General features: G+C 52.7%; 1 protein-coding gene across 1 annotated transcript in view; it reads left to right on the forward strand.

Moving 5' to 3' along the window:
* Positions 1 to 898: 898 nt before the first annotated feature.
* The window catches only part of FCGBP (Fc gamma binding protein), a 40,961-nt gene continuing 15,752 nt past the window's right edge, over positions 899 to 26,107 (forward strand). Inside the window, exons 1-10 of the mRNA XM_019432077.2 lie at positions 899 to 1,028; positions 2,299 to 3,546; positions 5,639 to 5,985; positions 9,862 to 10,432; positions 12,535 to 13,139; positions 15,328 to 15,895; positions 19,707 to 20,299; positions 22,571 to 23,162; positions 23,303 to 23,502; positions 24,869 to 25,010. Of these exons, the coding sequence (XP_019287622.2) occupies positions 974 to 1,028; positions 2,299 to 3,546; positions 5,639 to 5,985; positions 9,862 to 10,432; positions 12,535 to 13,139; positions 15,328 to 15,895; positions 19,707 to 20,299; positions 22,571 to 23,162; positions 23,303 to 23,502; positions 24,869 to 25,010 (4,921 nt within the window). The 5' untranslated portion in view covers positions 899 to 973. The remainder of the gene's footprint in view (positions 1,029 to 2,298; positions 3,547 to 5,638; positions 5,986 to 9,861; positions 10,433 to 12,534; positions 13,140 to 15,327; positions 15,896 to 19,706; positions 20,300 to 22,570; positions 23,163 to 23,302; positions 23,503 to 24,868; positions 25,011 to 26,107) is intronic.

Here is a 26,107-nt window from a genome sequence, read left to right on the forward strand (position 1 = left end):
TGTTCCCATTTTGCAGACAATGTACCTAGGAGGCCCTGCTAACCTGGGGGTGGAGGTACCCACCAGCCTGGGTCAGGTGCCCAAATTCCTGCCCACCCCAGACACCTGTCCCCACCCCCCGAAGCACGGCCTGGATGCAGGATGTGGATGGCTGGGGCCCAGGAATCAGCTTGCGGGACTAGGGAGCAGCCAGAACCCGGATGTAGGCCCTTTGCTCTTGTTCCTGGCAGGAGGGAAAGGAAGAAATCCAACCATCGGCCCAGCAAACAAGATCAAATACCACCTTCCGCCCCTACTCCCCACCCCCCTTCCCCGGAGACCCAGACCTTCAGCACCCTGCTCCCCAGCTGTTTCCCTCAGGGACACCACCCTTCCAGTTCTGAAGTTTCCAGCCGGTTCCCAGGCCACAGCCACCAGCTGTTCTCACACCCCTCTCAGGACCCAGGTGTCTGAGCTGGCCCTCCACCCTTTCCAGGCCTTCAGGGTCCCCATTCCACCTGGCTCTGGGATCACCAACCTCCTCCAGGAAGTTGACACCATCTTCCTGGCAGATGGCCCAGGGTGTGGCCCAAGGAGGCAAGAAACTCTGCTATATAGCCCAGCCCAGGGGCTAGCCCCACAGCTCCAGGGACCTGCAGGTGAGATAGGCTGGGGTCCCCTTTAGAAGTGGGACATCAGGTCCCCTACTCTGGCCCCTGGCTCCAGGCTTCCTCACCCCAACCCCAGACCACTGGACACCCAACTCCCCATCCTTGCCCTGTTCTGCCCTCTCCCCACCCCCAACCAGATCCACTGAACATCTGAGTCCCCTATATATACACACACTGGCCCTTGGATCCAACCTGCCTCAGCCTTCCTGGTGCCCAGGTAGCCCCTGTCCTGAAACTGGGCCCTTCTGTCCTCTCCAGAACAGTGTCCAGCCAGTGGGGCCAGACTAGCTTCCTATGACCCCCTCTCTTTCCTCACTGCAGACATGGGGTCCCTGCTGAGCTGGTGGACGCTCTGGACCGGAGCAACCCTCCTGTGGGGTAAGTCGGGCAGCGATCCCATCGATGTCCTTGTTCTGGTCTGGGGCACGCTGCCTGCCGGGGTCAGCACCCTCCATCCGTACGCCCTCCATGAGCCTATCTCCCAATGCCACCCCAGGCTAGCCGAGATGGAGAGAGGTCCCGTGGGTTCTACAGAGAAATGTGGAATTTGCCCATTGTCTCTCTGTCCCAGAAGGAAGCAAAGAAAAAACGCGGTCCCCAAATTTAAGTATGTGAGAACTACCACTTTCTCTGTCTTCTGTAACTCAAACAACGTTTTGACTCTGAGCCTCATTCTGCGGAGGTGATGGTAATTTTTACTACAGTCATTCTTGGAGGGCTTAGTGCCGGATTCCCCAGGGTTATGCCCAGGACCTAGAGTCTCAGGTAAAACCAGGGTACCGGGGAAAAGATGGGAATCAGTCAGCATCTGCCTAAGTTACTTTTGAAGCCTTCATTATCCCTGATTCTCTGGCCCCGTGGGACATTGGGACATCCTTCCAGCTCTCCTTATTCAACAGACAGTCCTTCTATAACCCCTATACTCTCTCCAAGACCCTGTAGATATCCTCCCCCTCTTTCTCCCTGCTCTCCCTTCTCTTCCCAGCCCTGGAGAATCTCTTCCTAGTTAGGGGTGTTGGAAAGCACCCACTCCTCTCTATTTCTAGGAGACACATTGTCCTCACTTCCATAATCTTCTTCCCTTTATCCCCTTTACTGACCCCCAAGTTTTATTAAGACAGAAATCAAACAGGCACCTGAATCCAGGCAGTTTGAGCCCCACAGTACTTAAACCAATTTGAAAATTTTTCATGGAAATTCAAAGAGCCAGCTTCTCTTGAAAAAATGGTAAGATCTGGCATAAAAAGAAAAGAAAAGAAAAGCCCATAAACCATCATAATAACAGGCTGAACCCAGTAGCAACGCCGCGCTTTCCTTGGTATATGAATGCTCTGGTTTGCACACTCACCAGCCAGATCGTTTCCCACATTCACATTGTTCGCCTGGCCCTATCAGCCTTGGAGTTTGAGATCCCCTTTGAAAGTGTTCAGGCTTTTAGGAAACCAAAGCCAGAAAGACCGGTAGGTGAATAAGGAGAAAGGAAAGAGAGAAGGTGGGGGGGGGGGGAGAGGAGGGGGGGGGGTGAGGGGGGCGGTGTGGAATGCTCCAGTCACTATTTCAATATGGCATCTAAGCACAGTGCAAACAGTTACTTGTCCGCTGGGGAGGATTGGATAAGCAGACCCATAACTCATTCTCTCCCCCTCAGGGCTGACCCAGGGGGCATCAGTGGACCCCCAGGACCCCAGGGAGGTGGAATTCCTCGCAGCCTTCCTACAGAACTACGTACCCGAGTACAGGCGCGCCTATCTCCAACTCCTCCTCTCCAGTCTGTCGGACAGCCCTGCCTCAGTCTCCGTTCTCAGCCAGGCAGACGGCACCTCCCAGAACGTCACGGTGAAGCCCGGCCAGTCGGTCACGGTCAACATCAGCGCCAAAGCCGAGATGGTCGGCAGTAACACCTTCCAAAGCGCGGTGGTGATCCGCTCGGACCGCGCCATCTCCGCACAGGCCGTAAACACTAAGCCCGACACGGCAGAGCTGACGCGGCTGTGGCCCGTCCGGGCTCTGGGCACCGAGTATTTTGTGGTCACGCCTCCCGGCGTCTCCTCCAAGCATGTTAAGGAGTTCGCTGTGGTGGCTGGGCCAGCGGGAGCCTCGGTCAGCGTTCAGCTGGAGGGGGCAGTGACATTCCAGAGCAAGTTCTACGCAGTGGGCAGTGTCCTGAGCCTGACTCTGAAGCCCTACCAGGTGGCCCAGGTGCAGGGCACAGCTGAATTGTCGGGCTCAAAGATCACGGCCAGGAGCCCCGTGGCTGTGTTCTCCGGCCACAGCTGTGTCCAGAGACACACCAACTGCAACCACGTGGTGGAGCAGCTGCTGCCCACGTCCGCCTGGGGCACCCGCTACGTGGTGCCCACCCTGTCCTCCCAGAGCCGCTACGATCTGGTCTATGTCGTGGCCAGCCAGACCACGAGGCTGACCTACCAGCAGGGGGGCACCACCGGCTCCCGCGGGCTCGGGGCAGGCGACGTGGCTGAGTTTGAGGTCCGGCCATCCCTGCCCCTCTACCTGTCCGCAGATGTGGGCATCCAGGTCCTGCAGTTTGGCACAGGTGCCGTGAGGGATGGAGTCACCTATGACCCCCACCTGGCTTTGATCCCAGACATGGCGGCCTACTGCCCTGCCTACGTGGTGAAGAGCGTGCCAGGCACTAAGGGCGTGGCAGTGGTGGTGGCCCGGACGAAGGCTGTTAACGAGCTGACCATGGAGGGGCGCAGGCTGGGGACCGATCTCTCGTGGACAGCTGTGCCAGGCAGTGAGTTCTCGTTCGCGGAAGTGGACCTCGGCACGACTGACAGGACCCACGTGATTGAGGCCACTACCGACTTCGGGTTGCTCACCTTCGGGCTGGCCCACGCCATCAGCTACGGGACAGCAGGTGTCTGCGGTCGAAGTGAGTGATGGGAAATGAGCCTGGGGCCCCTTTGTGGGCTCTCTCGCCTCCTCCCTTTTCCCACCCACCTGCTCCCCTGTGGATTCCTGGCTCCCCTGGGCTGTCCCCACCTCACCTCCATCCTCTGCCGTCCTTCCCTTCCCTAAGGCTTCCCAGCTCCTCCCCCTCCTACCAGGAACTGCTAAATATTTAGCGACCAGTAAGATCCAAGGTCCCAACCAGTCAGAAGAGATGCTGGTGCTGGCCAGACCACTGCAGCAGGGTCTTAGAAGCCACCATGGTGTCCAGGGGCTTAGAGATAGGGTCCTAGGGAAGAGCCAAGGTGCCTGGAGGGAGGGACCTGTGTGTGTGTGGGCGGGGGGGGGGGAAGAGATAGAGAGCGAGAAGGGGAGGGGAAGAGAGAGAGAGACACAGAGAATCCCAAGCAGGGTCCGCATTGTCAGCACAGAGCCCGATGCCGGGCTCGAATTCACGAACCCTGAGATCATGACCTGAGGCTGAAATCAGAAGCCCGGTACTTAACCGTCTGAGCCACCCAGGCACCCCAGGAATATTTTGATATTTTAGCAACTATACCAATTGCTAACTACCGCTCCCCCACTTCCTATAGGAATGTTTATACCCCAGCTCAAGAGGTCTGGAAGTATAATAATAACAATGGCTACCGTGTTGGGGGGAGTTACCTCTCAATATACCAGAGACCATTCTAGGTGCCTTGCATGTATTAACATAGTTAATCTTTAGGACCCGGCCCTACGTGTAACCTTAGGCTCAGCGCATGGAGGAACGGCCCCCAGACAGTACAGTGTGGTATCTGAGGTCACACATGCTAAACTCAGACTTCCCAGGTTCAAATCCCACCTCTGCTTGTGTGACCTTGGGCGTGTGACCTCACCTCTGTGGCCTCAGTTTCCACGTCTGTAAAACAGGGGTAATAACTGTCACAGGACTGTAGTGAGGGGGTTATAAGTTAACATTTGTAAAGTTCTTAGGGGGTATCTAGTAAGTTATTATGAGCGGACAGAAAACAAGAACTTTTGAAGGCAGGGAGGCAGGGAAGAGCTATTTCTTCCTGTGTGGACCCCCTGCCTCAAGCTAGGACCCTGGACATTAGGATTCCCTGCACTGGCAAAAATGCCCCCTCGGACCCTGGGCATGGAAGTCCCTCAACTTTAAAGAGTCACTTTGGGCTTGAATAGTAGAAATGGGGAAGGGTGGGTGATTAATCATAACAGGGAACACTCAGTTAACGTCGGGGCCAACCCCTACTTATGTTGTAGCTTATTTGAGCCTGGCAACACCCTCCTTCCCAAACATCCCCGTGAAGAACGTACTGTTATCACTCCCTTGTTACAAATGAGGAGACTGAGGCACAGAGAGTTTAAAATTACTCAACCAGTGCCCGCACATATCATTGGTAGAACCAGGATTCTAACACGGGCAGCCAGATCCCTAGTCATTTCTGTTGTGATGAACAGTCTCTGTCTTCCTTTAAAAAACAAAACAAAACAAAACAAAAAAAAAACCACTCTTTAGGGGGCACCTGGACGGCTCAATCGGTTAAGCGTCCGACTTCCACTCAGGTCATGATCTCATAGTTTGTGAGTTTGAGCCCTGTGTCAGGCTCTGTGCCGACAGCCCAGAGCCTGGAGCCTGCTTTGGATTCTGTCTCCTGTTCTCTCTGCCCCTCCCCCGCTCACACTCTGTCTCCGTCTCTTTCTCTCAAAAATAAACATTAAAAACAATTTTTTAATTAAAAAAATAAAGATGCCTTAGCCTTCTGACCTGAGTGGGGATGCACAGGAGGGGGAAATGGGGACAGAAAACCCACCAATTAACCTTTCCATGATGATCCTTCTCCGCTACCTTCCAGTTCCTCTGCGCTGAGCTGTGTCAAACCAGGGGATCAGAATACATGGGGTTGGGTCATCCCTGGGCGGCTCTCTCCCTGTAAGTTTCCAGACCTCAGTTTCCCCACTTCTAAAATGGGTAGTCGTGGGCCCACTGCCCAAACTCCCCGCAGCAGGAGAGCTCCACGGTTCCCACCTGCTAGGATACTCCTGACTCTTTCTCTGCCACCCCCCGCCCCCAGCCGTGCTGCCCCAGGAGCCCTCCTGCCAAGATGTGCAGTGCACTCCTCAGCAGCAGTGCCAGGTGGTGGACGGGCAGGCCCAGTGTGTGGCGGTCCCCATGGCCACCTGCCGCGCCCAGGGTGACCCACACTACACCACCTTCGACGGCCGTCGCTACGACATGATGGGCACGTGCCTGTACACCATGGTGGAGCTGTGCAGCGAGGACCAGAGCCTGCCCGCTTTCAGTGTGGAAGCCAAGAACGAGCACCGAGGCAGCCGCCGCGTCTCTTATGTGGGCCTGGTCACCGTGCGCGCCTACAGCCACTCAGTGTCGGTGGTCCGCGGGGAGGTTGGCTTCGTCCGAGTGAGTACCCAGAAGCTTCAGATTGAATACCTGTGAGCCTCCAGTCAGAAGGAGGAGGCAAAGGCTGGGGCGGAGGGTGTGGAGACGGGGTGGGGGGGAGTTTGAAAATCTGTGGCCGAGTGTTAAATCCCCTTTGTCCAGCAATTCTACTTGTAGAAAATTAAAGGATACTCAGAAATATGGTTTAGAAAAAAAAAAAGTCTATGCCAATGTCGCTTGTAATAGCAACAGGAAAAAAAAAAGGCTACAAAATGTCCAACAATGGGAAATTTCTTAAGCGACCAAACACTAAATTTAGTGAGCACCTATTATATCCTGGATTTGTTTCTTAGTGATTTCCATGTATGAATGCATTGAGTGCTCACAGCGATCTGTGGGGGTAGGCATTTTTTTTTTTTTTTTGAGAGAGAGTGAGAGAGAGAGCACTCATGAGCATGAGCAGGGGAGGGGCAGAGAGAGAGAGGGAGAGGGAGAGAAAGAATCCCAAACAGGCTCCATGCCCGGCGCCAAGCCGGACCACAGGGCTCTACCCCACCATCCTGGGATCACGGCCTGAGCCAAAATCAATAGTCAGACGCTCAACCGACTGAGCCACCAAGACGCCCCCCACATTATTATTATTATTAACACTTCTAGACAAGGAAACTGAGGTCCAGGGAGATGACAGACTTCCCAAGGGCTCAGATGCAGTCTGGCTTCTGAGTCACTATGCTTAGCCTCTTCACCATTCTGCCTTATACAATATTTTTACACTGTTGTGTTCACTTTTGATACCAAATATGCACGTAATAAAATCCATAAATCTCAAGTCATGGAGTTTTGACAAATGTGCAATGCACACCTCCATTAGCAAACAGAATATTTTCATCATTCTGGAACATTCTCTCATTCCCCTTCGCAAACAATTCCAACCCACCCCCAGAGGCAACCACAGTTCTGATTTTTTTCCCCCCACCATGGATTAGTTTTGCCTGTTCAAGAACTTGCGTGTGTGTGTTTAAGAAATTCACATGAATGGAATCACACAGGGTAAGAAGACTTTTGTGTAAAACCTCTTTTGCTCTGCACAATATTTGTGAGTTTCTTCCATGATGCTGCGATTAATTTTTTGTTAATAGGTAAAGCATTCACGTAGCTCAGAACAAACAGGGCTTGTTGCAAAAGGTCTGGCTTTTTTTTTAAATTTTTTAATGTTTATTTACTTTTTGAGAGAGAGATAAAGAGACAGAGTGTGAGTGGGGGGAGGGATAGAGAGAAGGAGACGGAATCTGAAGCAGAGCCTGAGGCCGGGCTCAAACTCACGGACTGAGAGATCATGACCTGAGCTGAAGTCAGATGCTTAACTGACTGAACCATCCAGGTGCCCCGGCTCCCTTTCTTTCTTTTCTTTTCTTTCTTTCTTTCTTTCTTTCTTTCTTTCTTTCTTTCTTTCTTTCTTCCTTCCTTCCTTCCTTCCTTCCTTCCTTCCTTCCTTCCTTCCTTCCTTTCTTTCTTTCTTTCTTTCTTTCTTTCTTTCTTTCTTTCTTTCTTTCTTTTAATGTTTATTTATTTATTTTTGAGAGAGAGAGAGAGAGAGAGAGAGAGAGAGAGAGAGAGAGAGAGAATCCCAAGCAGGCTCCAAGCTGTCAGAGCAGAGCCCTACATGGGGCTCAAACCCATGAACTATGAGATCATGACCTGAGCCGAAATCAATAGTCATCAGATGCTTAACCGACTGAGGCACCCAGGTGCCCCTAGGTCTGGCTTTCATTCCCATCTTCATCTGCTTTGCCCCTGCTCCCCCCAGGTAGCTAGTTTTACTGATTTCTTGAGGGTTCACCTGGGGTTCCTTTATGACAATGCAAGCAATGTAAACAATACGTTCTTACCTTTCCCCTTTCTTAGCAAAGAGCACTGTACCCTCTGCTCTGTTCTGCACTTTGCTGTGCACTGAGTGGTGCCTTTTAGAGCTGTTTCCGTATCAGCATAAAGGGAGCCTCTGCGCTCTCTCTCTCTCTTTTACATCTGCACGGTTCTCCATTGGATGGATGCCTCCTCATTCATTCAACTCAATCCCCCGCGGATGGATGCTTTTTTTCATGATGGCAAACAGCACAGCACTGAATAGTCTGGTACCTCCCTCGTTTTGCGAGTGTGCCGGTGATTCTGTGAGATGAATAAGTAAGCAGATTCAAGTAGGTGTGCTCCAGATCTAGAGGGATTGAGCACAAGTGCAGAGGGAGTTCAAATTCCTGAATTTACGTGAGGAATTGTGCACATGCTGGGCAGTTTTTCAGAGAGAGAGGGCCTATTCCGTTGGTCAGATCCTTACAGAGGTCAGTGACTTGACAGAGGTTTAGAGCTCCTGATAGAATCATGATAGGAGCCCTGGCGTGGCTCAGTCGGTGAAGCGTCTGACTCTGGATTTCAGCTCAGGTTATGATCTCTTGATCTTGAGATCAAGCCCCGAGTCAGGCTCCGTGCTGATCATGGAGCCTGCTTGGGATTCTCTCTCTGCTTCTCTCTCTGCCCCTCCCCTGCCCACACTATCTCTCTCTCTCCCAAAATAACAAATTAAAAAATAAACATTAGGGGCACCTGGGTGGCTTAGTCAGTTAAGCGTCCAACTTGATCTCGGCTCAGGTCATGATCTTGCAGTTCATAGGATCAAACCCCACGTTGGGCTCACAATGTGTTATCACAATGACCGTGCAGAGCCTGCTTGCAATCTTCTCTTTCCCTCTCTCTGCCCCTTTCCTACTTGTGCTCTAAATAAATAAATAAACAAACAAACTAAAAAAAAGTTTGTTTTTTTTTTAAAAAAAGAATCATGATAGGATGTCCCCAAAACATTGCTAGGAGAAATGAGGGCTTCATAAAATGGGGACTTCAACATGGCCTCATTATTTAAAAGGAAAAAAATTACATAAATTAAAAGGTAGAAAAAAACCCTGGCAGGCAGGATTTATAAATGCACCTGTGTGTGTCCACAGCAATATGAGTGATTTCCCTCTCCCGATTTTTGCTCATGAGCATTTTGTAAGTTTTCTGTAATGAACAAATATTACTTGTATCATTGAAAAATGGAGGTGACTAGGTTCCCTGGGCTGAGAGCTTGTAAGTGTCTCAGTCACGGCTGCGTCCACAGCACTGCCCACGGACGCAGACACACAGGAGGGCTCACAGAGGCCTTGCTGACCCACTGACCAAATGAAGATCTATCTTACCTTTGGACCTTTCTCCTGCAGTCTCCCTCTGCCTCTTGTTCCTTTTTTTTTTTTTTCATACCCCATCCTCCTAAGACAAGCATATGGGAAGAAGGAATTAAGAAGAAACACGCAGAAAGAGGAAACTGGGCCCAAGGGACTGGCCAGACTCTCTCTCCGCTTAGCATATTTGCGAAGGAATCCCCTTCCCCTTGTCTCCGTGGCTCTCCCTCACTGATCCTTTACAGCTCAGCTCAGCTCAGCTCAGCTCAGCTCAGCTCAGCTGTCCCTGCCTCCAGGAAGCCTCCCCTGACCTGCAAGATTGGGTCTGGCTCTTCTTCTAGACTCCCACAGCCTCCTGTGCGCCCACCATCCCAGTCCTGATCACCCTGATCTGTCGCTCTGATCTCGTGACAGTTCTGTCTCCCTCATTGGACTGGGAGCCCCACGAGAGCAGGCTCTGGGGTGTCTCAGTGATCTCCCGGCCAGGACCAGGCATAGAGGGAGTGCCCAGTGAATGGTCATTTAACGCAGCAGTGCCTTCACGTCCTGAGCACTTGCGATCCTACTAGGCGCCGTTCTAAGCAGCAGGAGGAAGGAATCCCAGCTGGAGCAGGGGAAGCGAGAGAGAGGGTGGAAGGGGCGAGGGCCGGACCACACGGGATCTGACCACCCACCCCTCCCCCCACAGATCGACAACCAGCGCTCGCGCCTGCCCGTATCCCTGGCCGAGGGTCGCCTGCGCGTGTACCAGAGTGGGACACGGGCCGTGGTGGAGCTGGACTTCGGGCTGGTGGTCACCTACGACTGGGACTGCCAGCTGGCCCTGAGCCTGCCAGAGCGCTTCCAAGACCAGGTGTGCGGACTGTGTGGCAACTACAACAGCGACCCCACCGATGACTTCCTCACGCCCGACTCGGAGCAGGCGCCGGACGCCGTGGAGTTCGCCAACAGCTGGAAGCTGGACGACGGGGACTACCTGTGTGACGACGGCTGCCAAAACAACTGTCCCTCGTGCACCCCGGGCCAGGCCCAGCACTACGAGGGCAACCGGCTCTGCGGCATGCTGACCCAGGCCGACGGCCCCTTTGCTGCCTGCCACAGCGCACTGCCGCCCCGGCCCTTCCTGGAGGAGTGTGTGTATGACCTGTGTGTGCTCAACGGGGACCGGTCCAGCCTGTGCCGTAGCCTCAGCGCCTACGCCCAGGCCTGTCTGGAGCACGGCATCTCTGTCGGCGACTGGAGGTCACCAGCCAACTGTCGTGAGTGATGCCCCGGGGCCGACTGGGAGCACGTGGTGGGAAGGCAGGGGTCTCTTTGCATCTGTTCAATGTCTGAGCACTTCGTGTGGCTCAGCCTGAAGCCGGACTGTGCCAGGAGCACAGGGATGGCCGAGATGGCCAGACGGTGCCCGCGGCGAGCCCGAGGTTGGGGCAGACACATCACTAGCCGGTGACAGTCCCAAGCGGTCCCTGCTGGGCTCGGGGTCCCTGCTGGGCTCGGGGAGGCACAGGCAGAGTGGCCAGGGCCAGCACGGGGGAATTCCAGGGTGGGCACGGGAGACCAGGAAAGCTTCTCAACTCAGCCTGGCAGGGTCAAGGAGGATTTCCCAGAGGAAGGGATGCCCGATCGGAAGCCTGTGGGAGGAACTCAACTAGGCAGATGAAGGGGGAGCAGGAAGTGGGTTTGGGAATGAGAGAGGGGCATGTGCAGAAGCCGGCATGAGACGTAGTCCTCAGAGTCCCGAAGCAGAAATGTGAACATCTCTTCGTTTGCATTCCTTTCGAGGCTCCCCGATGCCCTCTGGGTAAAGTCCGGGCGTCCATCCACTTAATGATTCATTCACTCACTCATTTACTCGACAGGCATTCCCTGAGCCCCTCCGTGGCCCCATCCCTCCGCGGGCGATGGGCACAGTGGGGGCCAGCACACACCCGTCCCTGCCCTTGGGAGGCTCCCAAGGAACTTTTCTGGAGACAGAAAGTCTAGTGTGCAGGAAAGGGGAGGTGCCCAGACCCAGGCCTAGGGCTTGAGACAGAGACTCCGGAGGAGGAGCAAGTCTGGGGGAGACACTGTGGCCATGTGGGGTTTATCGTGGTCACTCCTATATGTCCTCACTGCCCAGTAAACGCCCGCCCTCCCGAGCTCCCCAATGCCTGGTGCAGAGGAGGAACCAGTGAGTTCTTTGGCCCATGCATTCATTTCTGAATGAGCGGGCATCTCCTGTGGACCAGACCCTGTCCTTTGTGCTCTGGGATTGAGGCAGATCAGACCCCTGCTCTCAGAGTTCATATTCCAGTGGGGGAGACAGAGAGTAAGCAGTAAACTATGGAACGTCTTCAAAGAGCAAAAGAAATGGCATTCGTGTAAGAAGAGGAAACGGGAGGCTCATGACAAGGGTGCTCAGGGAAGGCCTTTCTGGACAGGTGACATCATTGCTGAGAGCAGCAAAGGGCAATAGAGTGAGCTGAGTAACAATGATGCTGTGGGGTGTCTCTGCATAGGTTAACTTATTTACCCCTCACCACCCTGTGAGGTCGGTGCTATTATCATCTCATTTTACTGATGGGGAAACTGAGGCAGGGAGCGAATGGAGTCATTGGTCCACAATCACACAGCTTAGGAAGGGAAGACTGGGATTTGAACCCAGGCTGTCCGGGCTCCAGCAGCTTTCTCTTAACCACATGCTGCACTGCCTTCGGAGGAAAGGCCAGTACAGGCATCAGAAACAGCCAGCCAGTGCAAAGGCCCTGAGGTGGGAGCGTGAAGACCTGTGAGGAAGCCTCTGTGGCTGGGACAGAGTGAGCCAAAGGGAGAGGGAGAGGAGATGAGGAGGGAGGTGATGGGTGTGGGTGATGGGGAGCTTCATGGGCCACCAGGAGGGTTCTAGCCTTCCCCCTGAGATGGCACCACAAGGGGGCTCTGAGCAGGAGAGGGGCGTCACAGGCATTCACAGGGTCCCTCTGGCTGTCTGTGAGGAGCAGCCTGTGGGGGTAGCATGGGGGCCGGGGGAGACCAGAAGAAGGTTGCTTGGAAGGGACTGGACCAGGGTGGGGGGTGGTGAGAGAAGGGGGCAGATTCCAGATAGATTTTTGAATATGGAGCTCACAGGACTTCCTGACAGATTGGTTGTCTGTGAATGAAGAGGGAAAGGAGTCAACTGTGTCTCTGAGGTTTGGGGTCCCAGCACCTGGAGGGATGGAAGTGCCACGCGGAGCTCTGGGGAAGGAGCAGAATGTGGGGAGGGAAGTCCCGTAGAGCGCTTTGGGCAGGGCGCCCCGCCAGGAAACGGAGCCGCCAATGCATCAATGCAACACCCTTGCGCTGGCCTGACGCATCCTCCCCCGTCTCCGTCTCCCCGCAGCCCTGTCCTGTCCCCCCAACAGCCGCTATGAGCGGTGCGGCCCCGCCTGCCCGGCCACCTGCAACTCCGAGGCGACGCCGTCCAACTGCTCCGGGCGCCCGTGCGTGGAGGGCTGCGTGTGCCTCCCGGGCTTCGTGGCCAGCGGTGGCGGCTGCGTAGCGGCCTCCTCATGCGGCTGCATCTTCCAGGGCCGCCCGCTCGCCCCGGGCCAGCAGATATGGGCCGACGAGCTGTGCCGGCGGCGCTGCACTTGCGACGGCGCCACCCAGCAGGTGCGCTGCAGCGACACACAGGGCTGCCCGGCGGGCGAGCGCTGCCGCGTCCAGGACGGCCTCCTGGGTTGCTACCCCGACCGCTTCGGGAGCTGCCAGGCGTCCGGGGACCCGCACTACGTGAGCTTCGACGGCCGGCGCTTCGACTTCATGGGCACCTGCACCTACCTGCTGGCCGGTTCGTGCAGCCAGGCCGCGGGGCTGCCCGCCTTCCGGGTGCTGGTGGAAAACGAGCACCGGGGCAGCCAGACCGTGAGCTACACGCGTGCCGTGCGCGTGGAGGCCCGCGGAGTGAAGGTGGCGGTGCGCCGGGAGTACCCGGGGAAAGTGCTGGTGAGCGACGCGGGTCGGGGTGGTTGGGAGGCGGGCAGGAAATCCCCCTTCAGGAGTGGGGCTCTGAACCCCCGGTAGGGCTGGGGATCTGTTAAAAGATCCTGTGGCCAGTGGTTAAGTCCTGGGCCCCCGAGCCAGGCGGTGCTGCCTCTCCTTGGCTGTGTGACTGTGTCTCCAAATGACTGTCTCCAGGTTTTGTCTTAGTTTTGTCTTCTGTCAGCGTGTCCACCACGCAGCAGAAGTCAAGAACCAGTGATTTTCTCTTTAAAAAAAAAAAAAAAAAGAAGATAAAAGTCCAGAGGTGGGGTTGTAAGATTCACAACTCTAGTAAATAGTCATTGAACAGTTTTAGACAGTGGCCTGCGCCCTGGAGAGGAGGATGAATTGGAAATGGATGGAAAACTGAAAGAAATTTCCATGTGGCAGGCACCACCCCTAAACCCTTTACAGGCCTCAAGTCGTAGTCCTCAGAACGGCCTTGCATTAAAGGAAGTTTTGCCCATAAAGCCGAGTGTTTGGCATAGAGAAACTTCTGGATAAACAAATGATTGATATTTATGTTCCCACCTCTCTGAGTCTGGAATAATAATAGCCAATATATGACATTACTCCTAGGTGTTAAATGCTTGACATATAGTAACTCATTGAATCTCTACAACTCTGTGAAATAGTTAGATGAGAAAACTGAGGCATGGAAAGGCTAAGTCATCTATTCAAGGTCACACAGCTAATGAGTCACAGAGCCACAATTTGTAGCCAGGCTGTTTGGCTCCAGAGACCATACTCTTAACCACTACATCCTACTGCTGCTCTTGAGGAAAGGGATGGAACAGATAGGGACAGAAGTAGATGAAAGAGTACTCCAGGCAGAAGGAACAGTGAGTGCAAAGGCCCTGAGGCAGGAACAAACATGAGGGGTAGAGGAACAGCCTGGAGGTCCGTGGGGCTGGAATGGGGGCAGGGGGATGATGTAGGGGACAGCTGCGATAGAGGTCTTGATTTAAAACAAAACCTGAAGGACAAGGAAGAGTGAAGAGTGGTGGTTCCGAGGAGGAGGGAGCAGCAGGTGCAAAGGTTGAGGCTGGACGGATTTTGAAGACTCAGGAGAACAGCGTGGAGCCAGTGTGGCTGCACCGGAGAGCGAGGCTGGAGAGACGGGGCAGAGAGGGTGGTAGGAGATGAGGTCAGAAAAGTGGGAACAAGCAGGGCCTGGTGGGAGAGGGGTTCTGTTTTAAGTGGAGACGTAAAGGGTGATGGGGAGGCAACCAGGCGGAGAATGGGGACGGGGAAGAGGGTAGGAATGTCGCAAGGAGAAGGTACAGCAAAGGCCCTGAAGCTGGGCTGAGCTTGCTGACTTCAGGAGATCAAAATGGCTTCGTGGCTGGTGTCGCAGGCCTGGGGAACGGGGCAGTACTGGAGAAGAGATTGGAGAGTAGTGAGGCTCAGGTCACCTGGGGCCTTTTAAGCCACCATAAGGGATTTGGATCAAAGCTAACACCTAACAGATGAAGTAGCGTTGGCCAAGGAAAGAGTACTGGGGGGGTATCTAGGAGGAGGCAAGTGCAAAGGCCATGAGGTGACAGCGCACTCGATGTGTTCAGGGAGACAGCAAGGAGGCTGAGTGCGCAATGTGGTAGGTGATGCGGGTACAAAGGTGGACAGAGCCAAGGTTAAACGAGACCTTGTAGGGAAGGGGCTTGGATTTGCGCCGTCCTGAAGGCTGCAGGACACGCAGCCAGGAGCGAAGTGGTCAGTGATGTTCTCGGCCAAGCGAAAAGACCCTGAAGTTGGACTAAATTGAGACAAGTGGAGGAATAGCAAGAAAGCCAGTGTGCCTGGAACATACTGAGCAGGACGGAGGGAGGGAGTAGGAGGCAGGAAGATCAGGGAGGTAATGAGGAGACAGATGCTGTAGGCTCTGAAGGCCTGTAGGCTCTGAAGGCCTCTGAAGGCTCTGAAAGCCAAATCGGATTTGGATTTGAGCCGATAGTTGAAGGTTGAAGAGAGGTAGATGGTGTGCCAGACAGAGGGATAGCAAGTGCAAGGGCCCTGAGGTGGAACGAAGCAGAACGTGCTCAAGAGAACAGCAAGGAGTTGAGAATATTTGGAGCCAAGTGAAGTAAAGTGAAGGGTGGGACACAGAACCATGAATACCCTGACCCCGTGGACCTCCTTCATCTCCACCCAGGTGGATGGCGTCCTTCGGTACTTGCCCTTCCAGGCCGCAGATGGCCAGGTGCAGGTGTTCCGCCAGGGCCAAGATGCCGTTGTGCGCACAGACTTTGGCCTGACTGTCACCTACAACTGGAACAACCGTGTGATTGCCAAGGTTCCCGGCAGCTATGCTGGGGCCCTTTGCGGGCTCTGCGGGAACTTCAACGGGAACCCAGGTGATGATCTGGCCCTGCGCGGTGGAGGCCAAGCTGCCAACGCGCTGGCCTTCGGGAACAGCTGGCAGGAGGAGACGAGGCCAGGCTGTGGGGCAACCGAGCCGGGTGACTGTCCCAAGCTGGACTCCCTAGTGGCCCAGCAGCTGCAGAGCAAGAAGGAGTGTGGGATCCTTGCCGACCCTGAGGGGCCCTTCCGGGAGTGCCACAGCAAGCTGGATCCACAGGACACTGTGCGTGACTGCGTCTATGACCGCTGCCTGCTGCCAGGCCAGTCTGGGCCATTGTGTGATGCACTGGCCACGTATGCTGCTGCATGCCAGGCTGCCGGGGCCACCGTGCACCCCTGGAGGAGTGAGGAACTTTGCCGTGAGTACCAGGAGTGACAACTGGGGGGGCTCAGCCTTGTAAAGAGTATTGGGGGGTCTCTAGGATACCTATAGATAGGATGATCTATAAGTATCATTAATTCACGTAACTCTGACAAAAGTATTATGAGGTGGGGACTGTGGTGATACCCATTTAACAGATGAGGAAATAGGGGCTTAGAAAGAGTTAGTTACATGCCCAGGATCACGTACAGCTAGAAAGGCACAGTTGCAGTAAATATTTGTAAGATGACCAAAAATATCTGGTGGCCTTGCATCTAATTCCCATATGGCAGCTGTCATTCAGAGATGAGTAGCAATGCTGCCTTTAGAAGAAGCCTGGTTCTGGTCCCCTCTCCAGTTTTTCTTGGTCACCATCTGGCCTACTTCACTCATTTACAGTATCTGCCTGGATGGTACACATCACATCATCTGTTGAAATACACATGATAAATACATGAATGTTACATCATTTCTTTTTCTCCTTCAACTTATAATCATTCATTCATTCATTCATTCATTCAACAAATATTTGTTGAACACCTACTATATTCCGGGCACTGAAGATATAATGGGGGAGAAAACAGGAAAAAAATTCTTGCTTTCCCAAAGTGACCATCTAATGGTTTTTAGTTCCAGCAGAATATAACCTAATGTAATATACTTATATACATGGAAGTCTCTTTTTTTAAAAAAAAATGTCTTATTAATTTTGAGAGAGAGTGTGTGCATGTGCATGAGTGGGGGGTGGGTAGAGAAAGAGAGAGAGAGAGAGTCCCAAGCAGGCTTAGGGCTGTCAGCATAGAGTCCGACATGGGGCTCAATCTCATGAACCAAGAGATCCTAACCTAAGCCAAAATCAAGAGTTGGATGCTTAACCAACTGAGCCACTCAGGTGCCCCAGAAAGTCTCTTTTTATTTTTTTTTTAATGTTACTTTTGAGAGAGAGAAAGAGAAAGAGTGAGAGCAGGGGAAGGGCAGAGAGAGGGAGACCCAGAATCCAAAGCAGGCTCCAGGCTCTGAGCTGTCAGCACAGAGCCTGATGTGGGACTTGAACCCATAAACCGTGAGATCATGACCTGAGCCAAAGTCAGATGCTTAACTGACTGAGCCACCCACGTGCTCCAGAAAGTCTCTTTTTAAATCATTGCATGGGTTAGTTTTTGCTGTGTAACAAACATCCCCAAAGCTAAAAGTGGATTACAACAAATATTTATTATTTCTCATGAGTCTGTGGGCTGGGCTATTCTCCTTATCTGGGCCAGCATGGTTTATCACTGCAGTCCTACTGACAGTTCTATGGGGGCTGGAGGGTCTACAATGGCCTGATTTTACACAGCTGGCAGTTGTTAGGCTGGTTGGTTTGGGGGACCTCATCCAGGACAGCTTACCCCTGCTCCACTTGGTTTTATCTTCCAGCCAGCGAGCACAGGCTTCTTCACACAGTGGTCTCAGTGTTCCAAAGAACAGCGAGAGTGGACAAGCCCCAGTAGGCAAGCACACTTCAGGCCTCTGCTTGGCGTCACATTTGCTGTTATCCCATTGGCCAAAACCAGCACCATGGCCAAGCCAAGAAGAAGGGGCGGCCGTCATCAGTCTGTCCCAATCCCCATCATACTTCTCTGCCACAAACATATACACGTGTGAACGACATTTCATTATTTTTAGAAATTCTTAAGACCATCAGACTCTAAGTGTTAAAAAAAAAAGATAGAATGAGTTATCATTGCAAATATCATTAGTACACAACTAATAAAACATATAAAACACTAATGTATTAATGTCTATATAAATATATTAAAACATATAAAAATATTAAACATAAAAAACAGAATGTATTGGAAAGGCATCTCTTAGTGAGATGGATTCAGCTTTCCACCCAATAGTTCCCTTTATTTTTTTATTTTGCTGAAATATTTTATTTATTTTTATTTTTGTATTTTAAAAATCCTAAGATTTTATTTTTTAATAAATGGAAAGATGTCACATGTTCATGGATTGGAAGATTTAAAAAAAATTCTAAGATTTTATTTTTAAGCAATCTCTACACTCAGTGTGGAGTTCAAACTTAAAACACTGAGACCAAGAGTCCCATGCTCTACCAACTGAGCCAGCCAGGCACCACTTGCTGAAATATTTTAAAGCAAATTCTAGACATACGAATTTTCCCACAAATACTTCAGTAAACATCTGCAACAGATAGCACTTTTTAAGAAACACGCCACAATGCTGTTATTACCAGTAATGAAAATAACACTAATTCCTTAACATCATCTAAAATTCAGCCTAGGTTCAAATTTCCCCAATTGTCTAAATAAAAACAAAAAAAAGTGTGGGGTTTTTTTTCAGTTTATTTGAATCTGGATCGAGACTAAATCTACACACTGCATTGGGTTGGTTTTTCTTACGTGATTAAAAAAAAATTTTTTTCTAATGTTTATTTTTGAGAGAGAGAGAGAGACAGAGCATGAGTGGGGTTTGGGTTTGGGGGCCAGAGCCCAATGTGGGGCTCGAACCCATGAGATCATGACCTGAACCAAAGTCAGACACTCAGCTGCCTGACCCACCCAAGTGCCCCTTTCCTAAATCATTTGTATCCTATAATAGCTCTTTTCCATTTTCTGCCTACATAATATTATGAAGTTTTTCAAATGTATAGGAAGATTGAAAGAATTTTGCAGTGAATACTCATACACTTACTAGCTAGATTCTATAGTCGACCATTTTACCGTACTTGATTTATCATATATCTGTCCCTCTATCCATTTTGTTTGTACCATTTATCTATTGGGGGGGAAAAAAGTCATTTGTCCTGCAGAATTTCCTATTTTCTGAATTTGGCTAGTTGCTTCTTTGTAGTGTTATTTAACTTGTCCCTCTATTCCCTGATTCTCTTATAAGCTGGTTATGAGATCTAGAACAGTGCTGTCCAATAGAACTTTGGTGATGATGGAAGTATTCTGTCCCTGAGCTGTCCTGTATGGTTGCCACCAGTCATGTATTGAGCACTTGAACTGGGGCTAGTGTGACCAAGGAACTGAATGTTTTGTTTTGTTTTGTTTTGTTTTGTTTTTAATTTTAGAGAGAGAAAGAGAGCTTGTGAACAAGCTTGGGAGAGAGGGAGAGAGAGAGAGAGGGAGAGACAGAGAGGGAGATCCCGATGCCAGGGTCAATTCCACAACCCTGGGATCATGACCTGAGCCGAAATCAAGAGTAGGATGCTCAACTTACTGAGGCACCCAGTTGCCCCAATCTTCTATTTTTTAAATTTTAATTAACTTACACTTAAATGGCCACAAGTGACTATCATATCAACACAGAGGCTTTATTTGGCTCAGTTTTAGTTTTTTTTATTTTGTTTCAAGGAAACCACCTGTCTTATAATTTGGAGTGACTGGAGTTTGGAGATAGGACTAGGAATTATTATTCTTTTCCTCTTCACAACACGGGCCAAATATTTTAATTTGCTACTACTATATCTCTACTAGAGAAGGAAGAAGTCAAAACCACTGCATTCACGAGTACATTGCATAGATTAAACACACACTGTACCTGCACGTATGTGTTTAAAATATGTCATTGAAGACATTACAGATAACCACAAACCACAGTTAATTTGGAGTTGAATCTTATTTATCAGGACCAGGTTAATTGTGATACCATCTGCCCCCCCAGGAAGATCATATCATAGATTATACAGAGGGTTCCTTGCAGCTGGCCGGCTTACGTGTGAGCGCGGGAGCATGCGTGTGCCTGCGTGTGTGTCCCCAGGGAGCAGGGACCCTGGATGCTCACGGCTGCTCTCCCCACAGCTCTGAGCTGCCCGCCCCACAGCCACTACGAGGCATGTTCCCGTGGCTGCCCGCTGTCCTGCGGAGACCTCCCAGTGCCTGGGGGCTGCGGCTCCGACTGCCACGAAGGCTGTGTGTGTGATGAGGGCTTCGCACTCAGTGGTGAGTCCTGCGTGCCCCTGCCCTCGTGTGGCTGCATATACCAGGGCGCCTACCACCCGCCAGGCCAGACCTTCCACCCCGGCCCAGGGTGTGATTCCCTGTGCCGCTGCCAGGAGGGCGGCCTGGTGACCTGTGAGCCCTCCACCTGTGGCCCACATGAGGCCTGCCAGCCGTCCGGTGGCATTCTGGGCTGCGTGGCCGTGGGCTCTGCCACCTGCCAAGCATCGGGAGACCCCCATTACACCACCTTCGACGGCCGCCGCTTCGACTTCATGGGCACCTGCGTGTACGTGCTGGCTCGGACCTGCGGGACCCGGCCGGGCCTGGAGTCGTTTGCCGTCCTGCAGGAGAATGTGGCCTGGGGCAATGGGAGAGTCAGCGTGACCAGGGTGATCACTGTCCAGGTGGCTAACTTCACCCTACGGCTGGAGCAAAATCAGTGGAAGGTCACGGTAAGAGCAGGGGCGGATCATGAAGGGGAGGGGTCCTGGGGTAGAGGGCACTGGGTGGGTGGGACATGGGCAGCACTTGGTCCAGGGGCGGCGCTCACATCTGGGAGTGGATGTGGAAGGCACAGGGTTCCCGAGGAGAGGAGGTGCCAGTCAGAGCCCTGAGTGGGGAGCCAAGGAGCGAGGAGGCTTTGGGGACCTGGGACCTGCTCCCACGTGGCTCAGTTTTACCCTCTGTCTGCTCCTTAGTCTCTCCTCTCCCTGCCTCTGACTGTCCCCTCTGAGCATCTCTCCCACCCTCTCTTCCCTTCCCCTGCACCTTCTCTGTTCGTGCCCTAGCCACCTCCCTGGTATCCTGGCCAGCGACATGATGCAATCAGAGGCTGGGCAAGTTCAGGGATGGGAAAGGTTCAAGGACACAGGACAATCTGGGGGTGACCCCCTCACCCCTCGCCAACCACCACAACAACAGTAACAGTAGCTACGGTTTTTACTCGGCTGATCCCTGACTTTGTTGGCCGCTGAACACTTCACATCCACGGTGTCATTTCGTCCTTGCTGCCAGAAGTACCATGATTTGCTTTATTCTTTAGAAGGGGAGGTCCCATCATTGGCCCAAAGTCCACCAGCAAAGACACAACTTGAATCCAGGACAGCATGCCAGGAGACTGCACGCTGGACCTTGGGCACACCATGGTGCTTCTCTGACTGAGAAGCACTTGGTCTCCTATGGAAGCTGGAGGGATTCCACGCCCCACCCCCACCCCCGCCGCCCCAGAGATCTCACTAAAAGGCAGGCACATGACCCTTGTGCTCATGCAGTATGGGCAATGAGGATGCTGAAAAATAGCTGACTTTTTCAGGTGCCGGTATGCACTGGCCGTGCATTAGATGCTTTAATCGAGTCCCTGAGGTAGCACAGGCTCCTAGGATAGCACCTGACATATAGTTGGCTGTGAATACACATGAGTGGTTGGTGTTATTTGCATCTCACTGAATCCCCCAGCTTCTCCTTGAGGTGGAAACTATTATTATACCCGCTTTACAGATGAGAAAACTGAGGCACAGAATAGGTCACTTGTCCTTAACTGCTCCCTGTCCCTGCTTGGGAAGTATGGCAGGTGACTATGTTTTGGGGAGCCTCAGACAGGATTGTGTCTTCTGCCTTCTCCTCTGGTTCCTTATACTTCCAAAAGAATCCGATGCTCATCGTGTCTGTATTAAGGAAGGATGAGCAAGCATGTTAATCAGGGGTGGATTAATGAGGTTTTGTTGGTGCCCAGCAGCCTTCAGTTAAAACCACTGGTTCTTGGCTCGGGGGTCTGATGTTCATTTCCCATTAGCCTAATGTTCCACCCACTGATGCTTAAAGCAAAAAGCCTCAGCACCCACTTACTTGTCAAAATAAAATCTTCCGACCGTAGCTCGTCACAGTAGCAGATGCTCCCAGAACACCCATTCTGTGCCAGAATTTGTAAAGTACAAATATCAATTTATCTAAACCCCACAGCAACCCTCTGGACCCCACTCTGAAGATAAGGAAGCAGAAACCCAGCGAGGGGTCCTCACCTGCACAAAGTTACAGAAAGAGTAAAGGGCAGAGCGGTGTTGGAACCCAGGCCAGTGGCTCTGGAGTCCATCGCTGCGTTCTTGGTCAGTAAGTGGTGAATTTAGGGGTAGCTGGTGAGCATGTTACTCCTTCGAGACCTGTACGAGCTTCCCCTGTGGCTGCTGTAACAAGTGACCACAAGCACGGTGGCTTAGAACAACGGAAATGTGTTTTCTCACTGTTGTGGAGGCCCGAAGTCCAAATTCAAGGTATTGGCAAGGCTCTAGAGGAGGATCCTTCCTTGCCTCTTCCGGCTTCTGGAGGTCCCAGGTGCTCCTTGGCTCACAGCCACCTTCCCTGTCTTTGTCTCCACGTGGCCTCTCCTCTCTATCTCCTCTTCTGGTTCTTATCATTACATAAGGAAACTCGTCACTGGATGTAGGGCCCACCCTAATCCAGGATGATCCTGAGATCATGACCCTAAGTACATCCGCAAAGACTCTTAGTCCAAATGAGGTCATATTCAGGGCTTCGGGGGGGGCATATCCTTTGGAGACCACCACTCCACCCACTACAAAGACTCGACCATGCTCCCCATTTTACAAATATGGAAACTAAGGCCCAGAGAGGTGAGGTCACACGGATCTCCAGTGTCAGGCAGGGGCTCGACGAGGGTCTGCCCTCTCAAAGTGTGCCCCTGACGCGTGGACTATCCCGCCTCCCAGGTGAACGGTGTGGACATGAGGTTTCCCGTGACGCTGGCCCAGGGCCAGGTCCGTGCCTTCCAGCACGGCTCGGACGCTGTGATCGAGACCGACTTTGGCCTGCGTGTGGCCTACGACCTCGTATACAACGTGCGGGTCACCATCCCAGGCAACTACTACCGGCAGCTGTGTGGCCTGTGTGGGGACTACAATGGTGACCCCAAGGATGACTTCCGGAAGCCAGACGGCTCACAGGCAGGCAACCCCACCGAGTTCGGCAACTCATGGGAGGAGGCGGTGCCAGGCTCTCCCTGCCTGCCGCCACCCACCTGCAAGCCCGGCGGGGACTGTAACTCGGACCTGGAGTGTAGACCTGAGCTGCAGGAGAAGTACCAGCAGGAGAAGTTCTGTGGGCTCCTCACCAGCCCCACTGGGCCGCTGGCCGCCTGCCACAAGCTGGTCGATCCCCAGGGTCCCTTGCAAGACTGCGTCTTTGACCTCTGCTTGGGCGGTGGGAACGAGAGCATTCTCTGCAGCAACATCCATGCCTACGTGAGTGCTTGCCAGGCGGCGGGAGGCCACGTTGAGTCCTGGAGGACCGAATCGTTCTGTCGTGAGTAGAGGGCAGAGAAGGGAAGAACAAGGGGCAGAGGGTGGGGAGACTGAGGCACAGAAGGGGCAGGACACTGGGCCCTGCAGCCCCTCCCTCAGAGCCCCTGGGAGGGAGCTCTGACCAGTACCCCCTCTTTGCAGCGATGAAGTGCCCCCCCAACAGCCATTATGAGCTCTGCGCAGATACCTGCTCCCTGAGCTGCTCGGCACTCAGCGCCTCCCCACTGTGCCCGGAGAGCTGTGCCGAGGGCTGCCAATGTGACTCCGGCTTCCTCAGTAACGGCCAGGCCTGCGTGCCCATCCAGCAATGCGGCTGCTACGAAAACGGCATCTACTACGAGGTAGGAAGCCGGTCATTGTGGTCAGAGCCCAGGGCCTCACGCTGGACCCCCTCCCACGGCCCGTCGCTCCACAGCCTGTCCACTCGGCCTCCTGAATGTCTCTCCCACCTGTCCCCTCCCCCCATCATGGCCCCACCGTGGTCCAGTTTGTCATCTCCCACATGTTCCCTCCATGCCCTCACTTTTGCTCCCTCTGGGTCACCTCCCTGATGGCAGTGGGAAGACCCTTCTCAAAACAGCCATGGGTCCTGCAACTTTAAACCATCCCCTGGCTCCCCGGGTCTAGACTGTCTGTGACACAGTAGATAACTCCGTCTGCTTCCCTCTCCAACCCTCACCCGGTTACTCTTTCTTTGACTTGACTGTGTGTGTGTCTGTCTGTGTCCCTCAGAAGACCGCGAGCTCTGTGAGGGCAGGGCCCCTCTCTGCTGCTCTCCTCAAACAAATGATAGTGATGATAAAAGCAAATAGGTAGATGGTGCTTCCTACATGCCGGTTACTGCTTTCAGTGCCAAATCCACAGCATATGTGCATTACACGTACATATGAACTTTTTACTTATTAGGAAAATTTTCAAACATGCAAACGTTAAGAGAACAGTGTAACTCTCCATGTACCCCTCACTCAGCTTTAGCGATAACCACATTTTCCTGATCTTGTTTTGTCTCTTATCCCCGTTTCCTCTCTAATCTGGATTATTTAAAGGAATTCCCAGGGCACCAGCGTGGCTCAGTTGGTTGAGCATCTGACTCTTGATTTCAGCCCGGGTCAGGATCTCAGGGTTGTGGTATTGAGCCCTGCGTCAGGCTCCGTGCTGAGCATGCGGCCTGCTTGAGATTCTCGCTCTTTTTCCCTCTGCCCCACTCCCCTGCTCACACACTCTCTCTCTCTCAAAGTAAAAAAAAATAATAATAATAATAAAGGAACTCCCTTTTCATTTCCCCTGTACCTTATATGTATTAACCAAGTTAAACTACCATAGTTAGGTGCTATGATTATCGACTGCTTACAGATGAAGAAACTGAGGCATAAAAGGTTAAGCAATTTGCACAGTGATACAATTTGGAAATAGCAGAATGAGGCTTCAGACCCAGGCAATTTGCTCCAGGGCCTTTGCTCTTAATTCATGTTACACCGTTTCTCATATACAGCAGACATTAAGTGGATATTTTGGAAAAACGAGTGAGTGAGTGAGTGAGTGAATGAATGAATTGGACCCCAAGGCCATGTGGTGCCCTAGTTGCACAGACAAGGGGCCACTCTGCTGAAAGATGTTCCCTTGATGTCCTCTGGACCCTCTGTCCCCGGGACACTGGAGATGCCAGTTCAGCTCCCACCCTGATGGCCGTGTCCTCTGTCCTCACAGCCGAACCAGGTGGTCCTCATCGACAGGTGCCAGCAACAGTGTGTGTGCCACGCCGGAAAAGGCCTGGAATGCCAGGCCCACAGCTGCAAGCCAGGGCAGGTGTGCGAGCCCGCAGGAGGTGTCCTGAGCTGCGTCACCAAAGGTGCTGGGCTGGGGCTGGGCCCCGTGGGGCTGGGAACGGAGGATGGGGACTCTGGAGCAGCGGGAGGTGTGAACCTAGATTTTCACAGTGGGTGGCACAAAGGACTAAGGATTGAGGTCTCCAATCTGGGGCCCCCAGGGCTGGGATTCCCAGGGCTAGGGGCACAGGCCCTCCAGGCTGGGAGGTGGAGTTCTACCTTATGGTAGAATGCAGGCTTTGGGGACCCTCAGGGCTAGGTTCCCTAGGGCAGATGTCAGAGACCCTTGGCATAAGGCAAGGACAGGCAAACTTTTTCCCTAAAGGCACAGATGGTAAATATTTGAACTTGCAGGCCTTATAGTCTCAGTCATAACTACTCAACTCTGCCACTGTGGCATGAAATCAGTCGTAGGCTATGTAAGTGAGGGGGTGAGGCTCCAACAAAACCCTCTGGTATTTATAAAAACAGGCAGCTGGCTATGCCATAGTTTACTGACCACTGGTATGCAGGATTAGGCTCAGGGCTTCTAACACCATCTCCCCTTCATGGTAGGGGAAATCAGGACCCCCAGGGACAGAGACAGAAAGCATAGTCCTGAGGTCTCAGGTAGAGACCCCACGAAGGCTGGGGTCTTAGATACAGGACCCCCCTCCAGAAGAGGATCGGGATTTATAGGGAAACAATCTCAGACATGGCCCCCCCCCCCAGATTAAGTTTAAGTCACAGAGCTGCCCCCCCAGGACTGGTTTCTTAGGGTGAAGGACAGAGAATAACTCCTTATAAATAGATAAAAGAATGGGGCCTCCAGAACTGAGACCCTTGGTGCCACTGGACAGGATAATAGGGACCCAGGTCTTGAACATGGAAAACTCTGGGGCTGTGGATACCCTCATGGATGCCCTCAGGGCTGGCATCACAGATACTGGGACCCCTGGGGCTGGGTTCTGATGTAGGGACCCTAGAGTTTAGGTCTTGGCAGTCAGGTACTTGGGGCGTGGGTCTCAGACAGCAAACTGCAGGGCCTTGGCCTTGGATGTGGGAGCCTTTGATGGGGTCTTAGACACAGTCCACCACAGGGCCTGGATTTCAAACATGGGGGACCCCCAGGGCTTGGTCT

This window comes from Panthera pardus, unplaced genomic scaffold (assembly GCF_024362965.1).
Source record: "Panthera pardus isolate Hobbes unplaced genomic scaffold, ASM2436296v1 HiC_scaffold_18, whole genome shotgun sequence".
NCBI classification, from domain to species: Eukaryota; Metazoa; Chordata; class Mammalia; order Carnivora; family Felidae; genus Panthera; species Panthera pardus.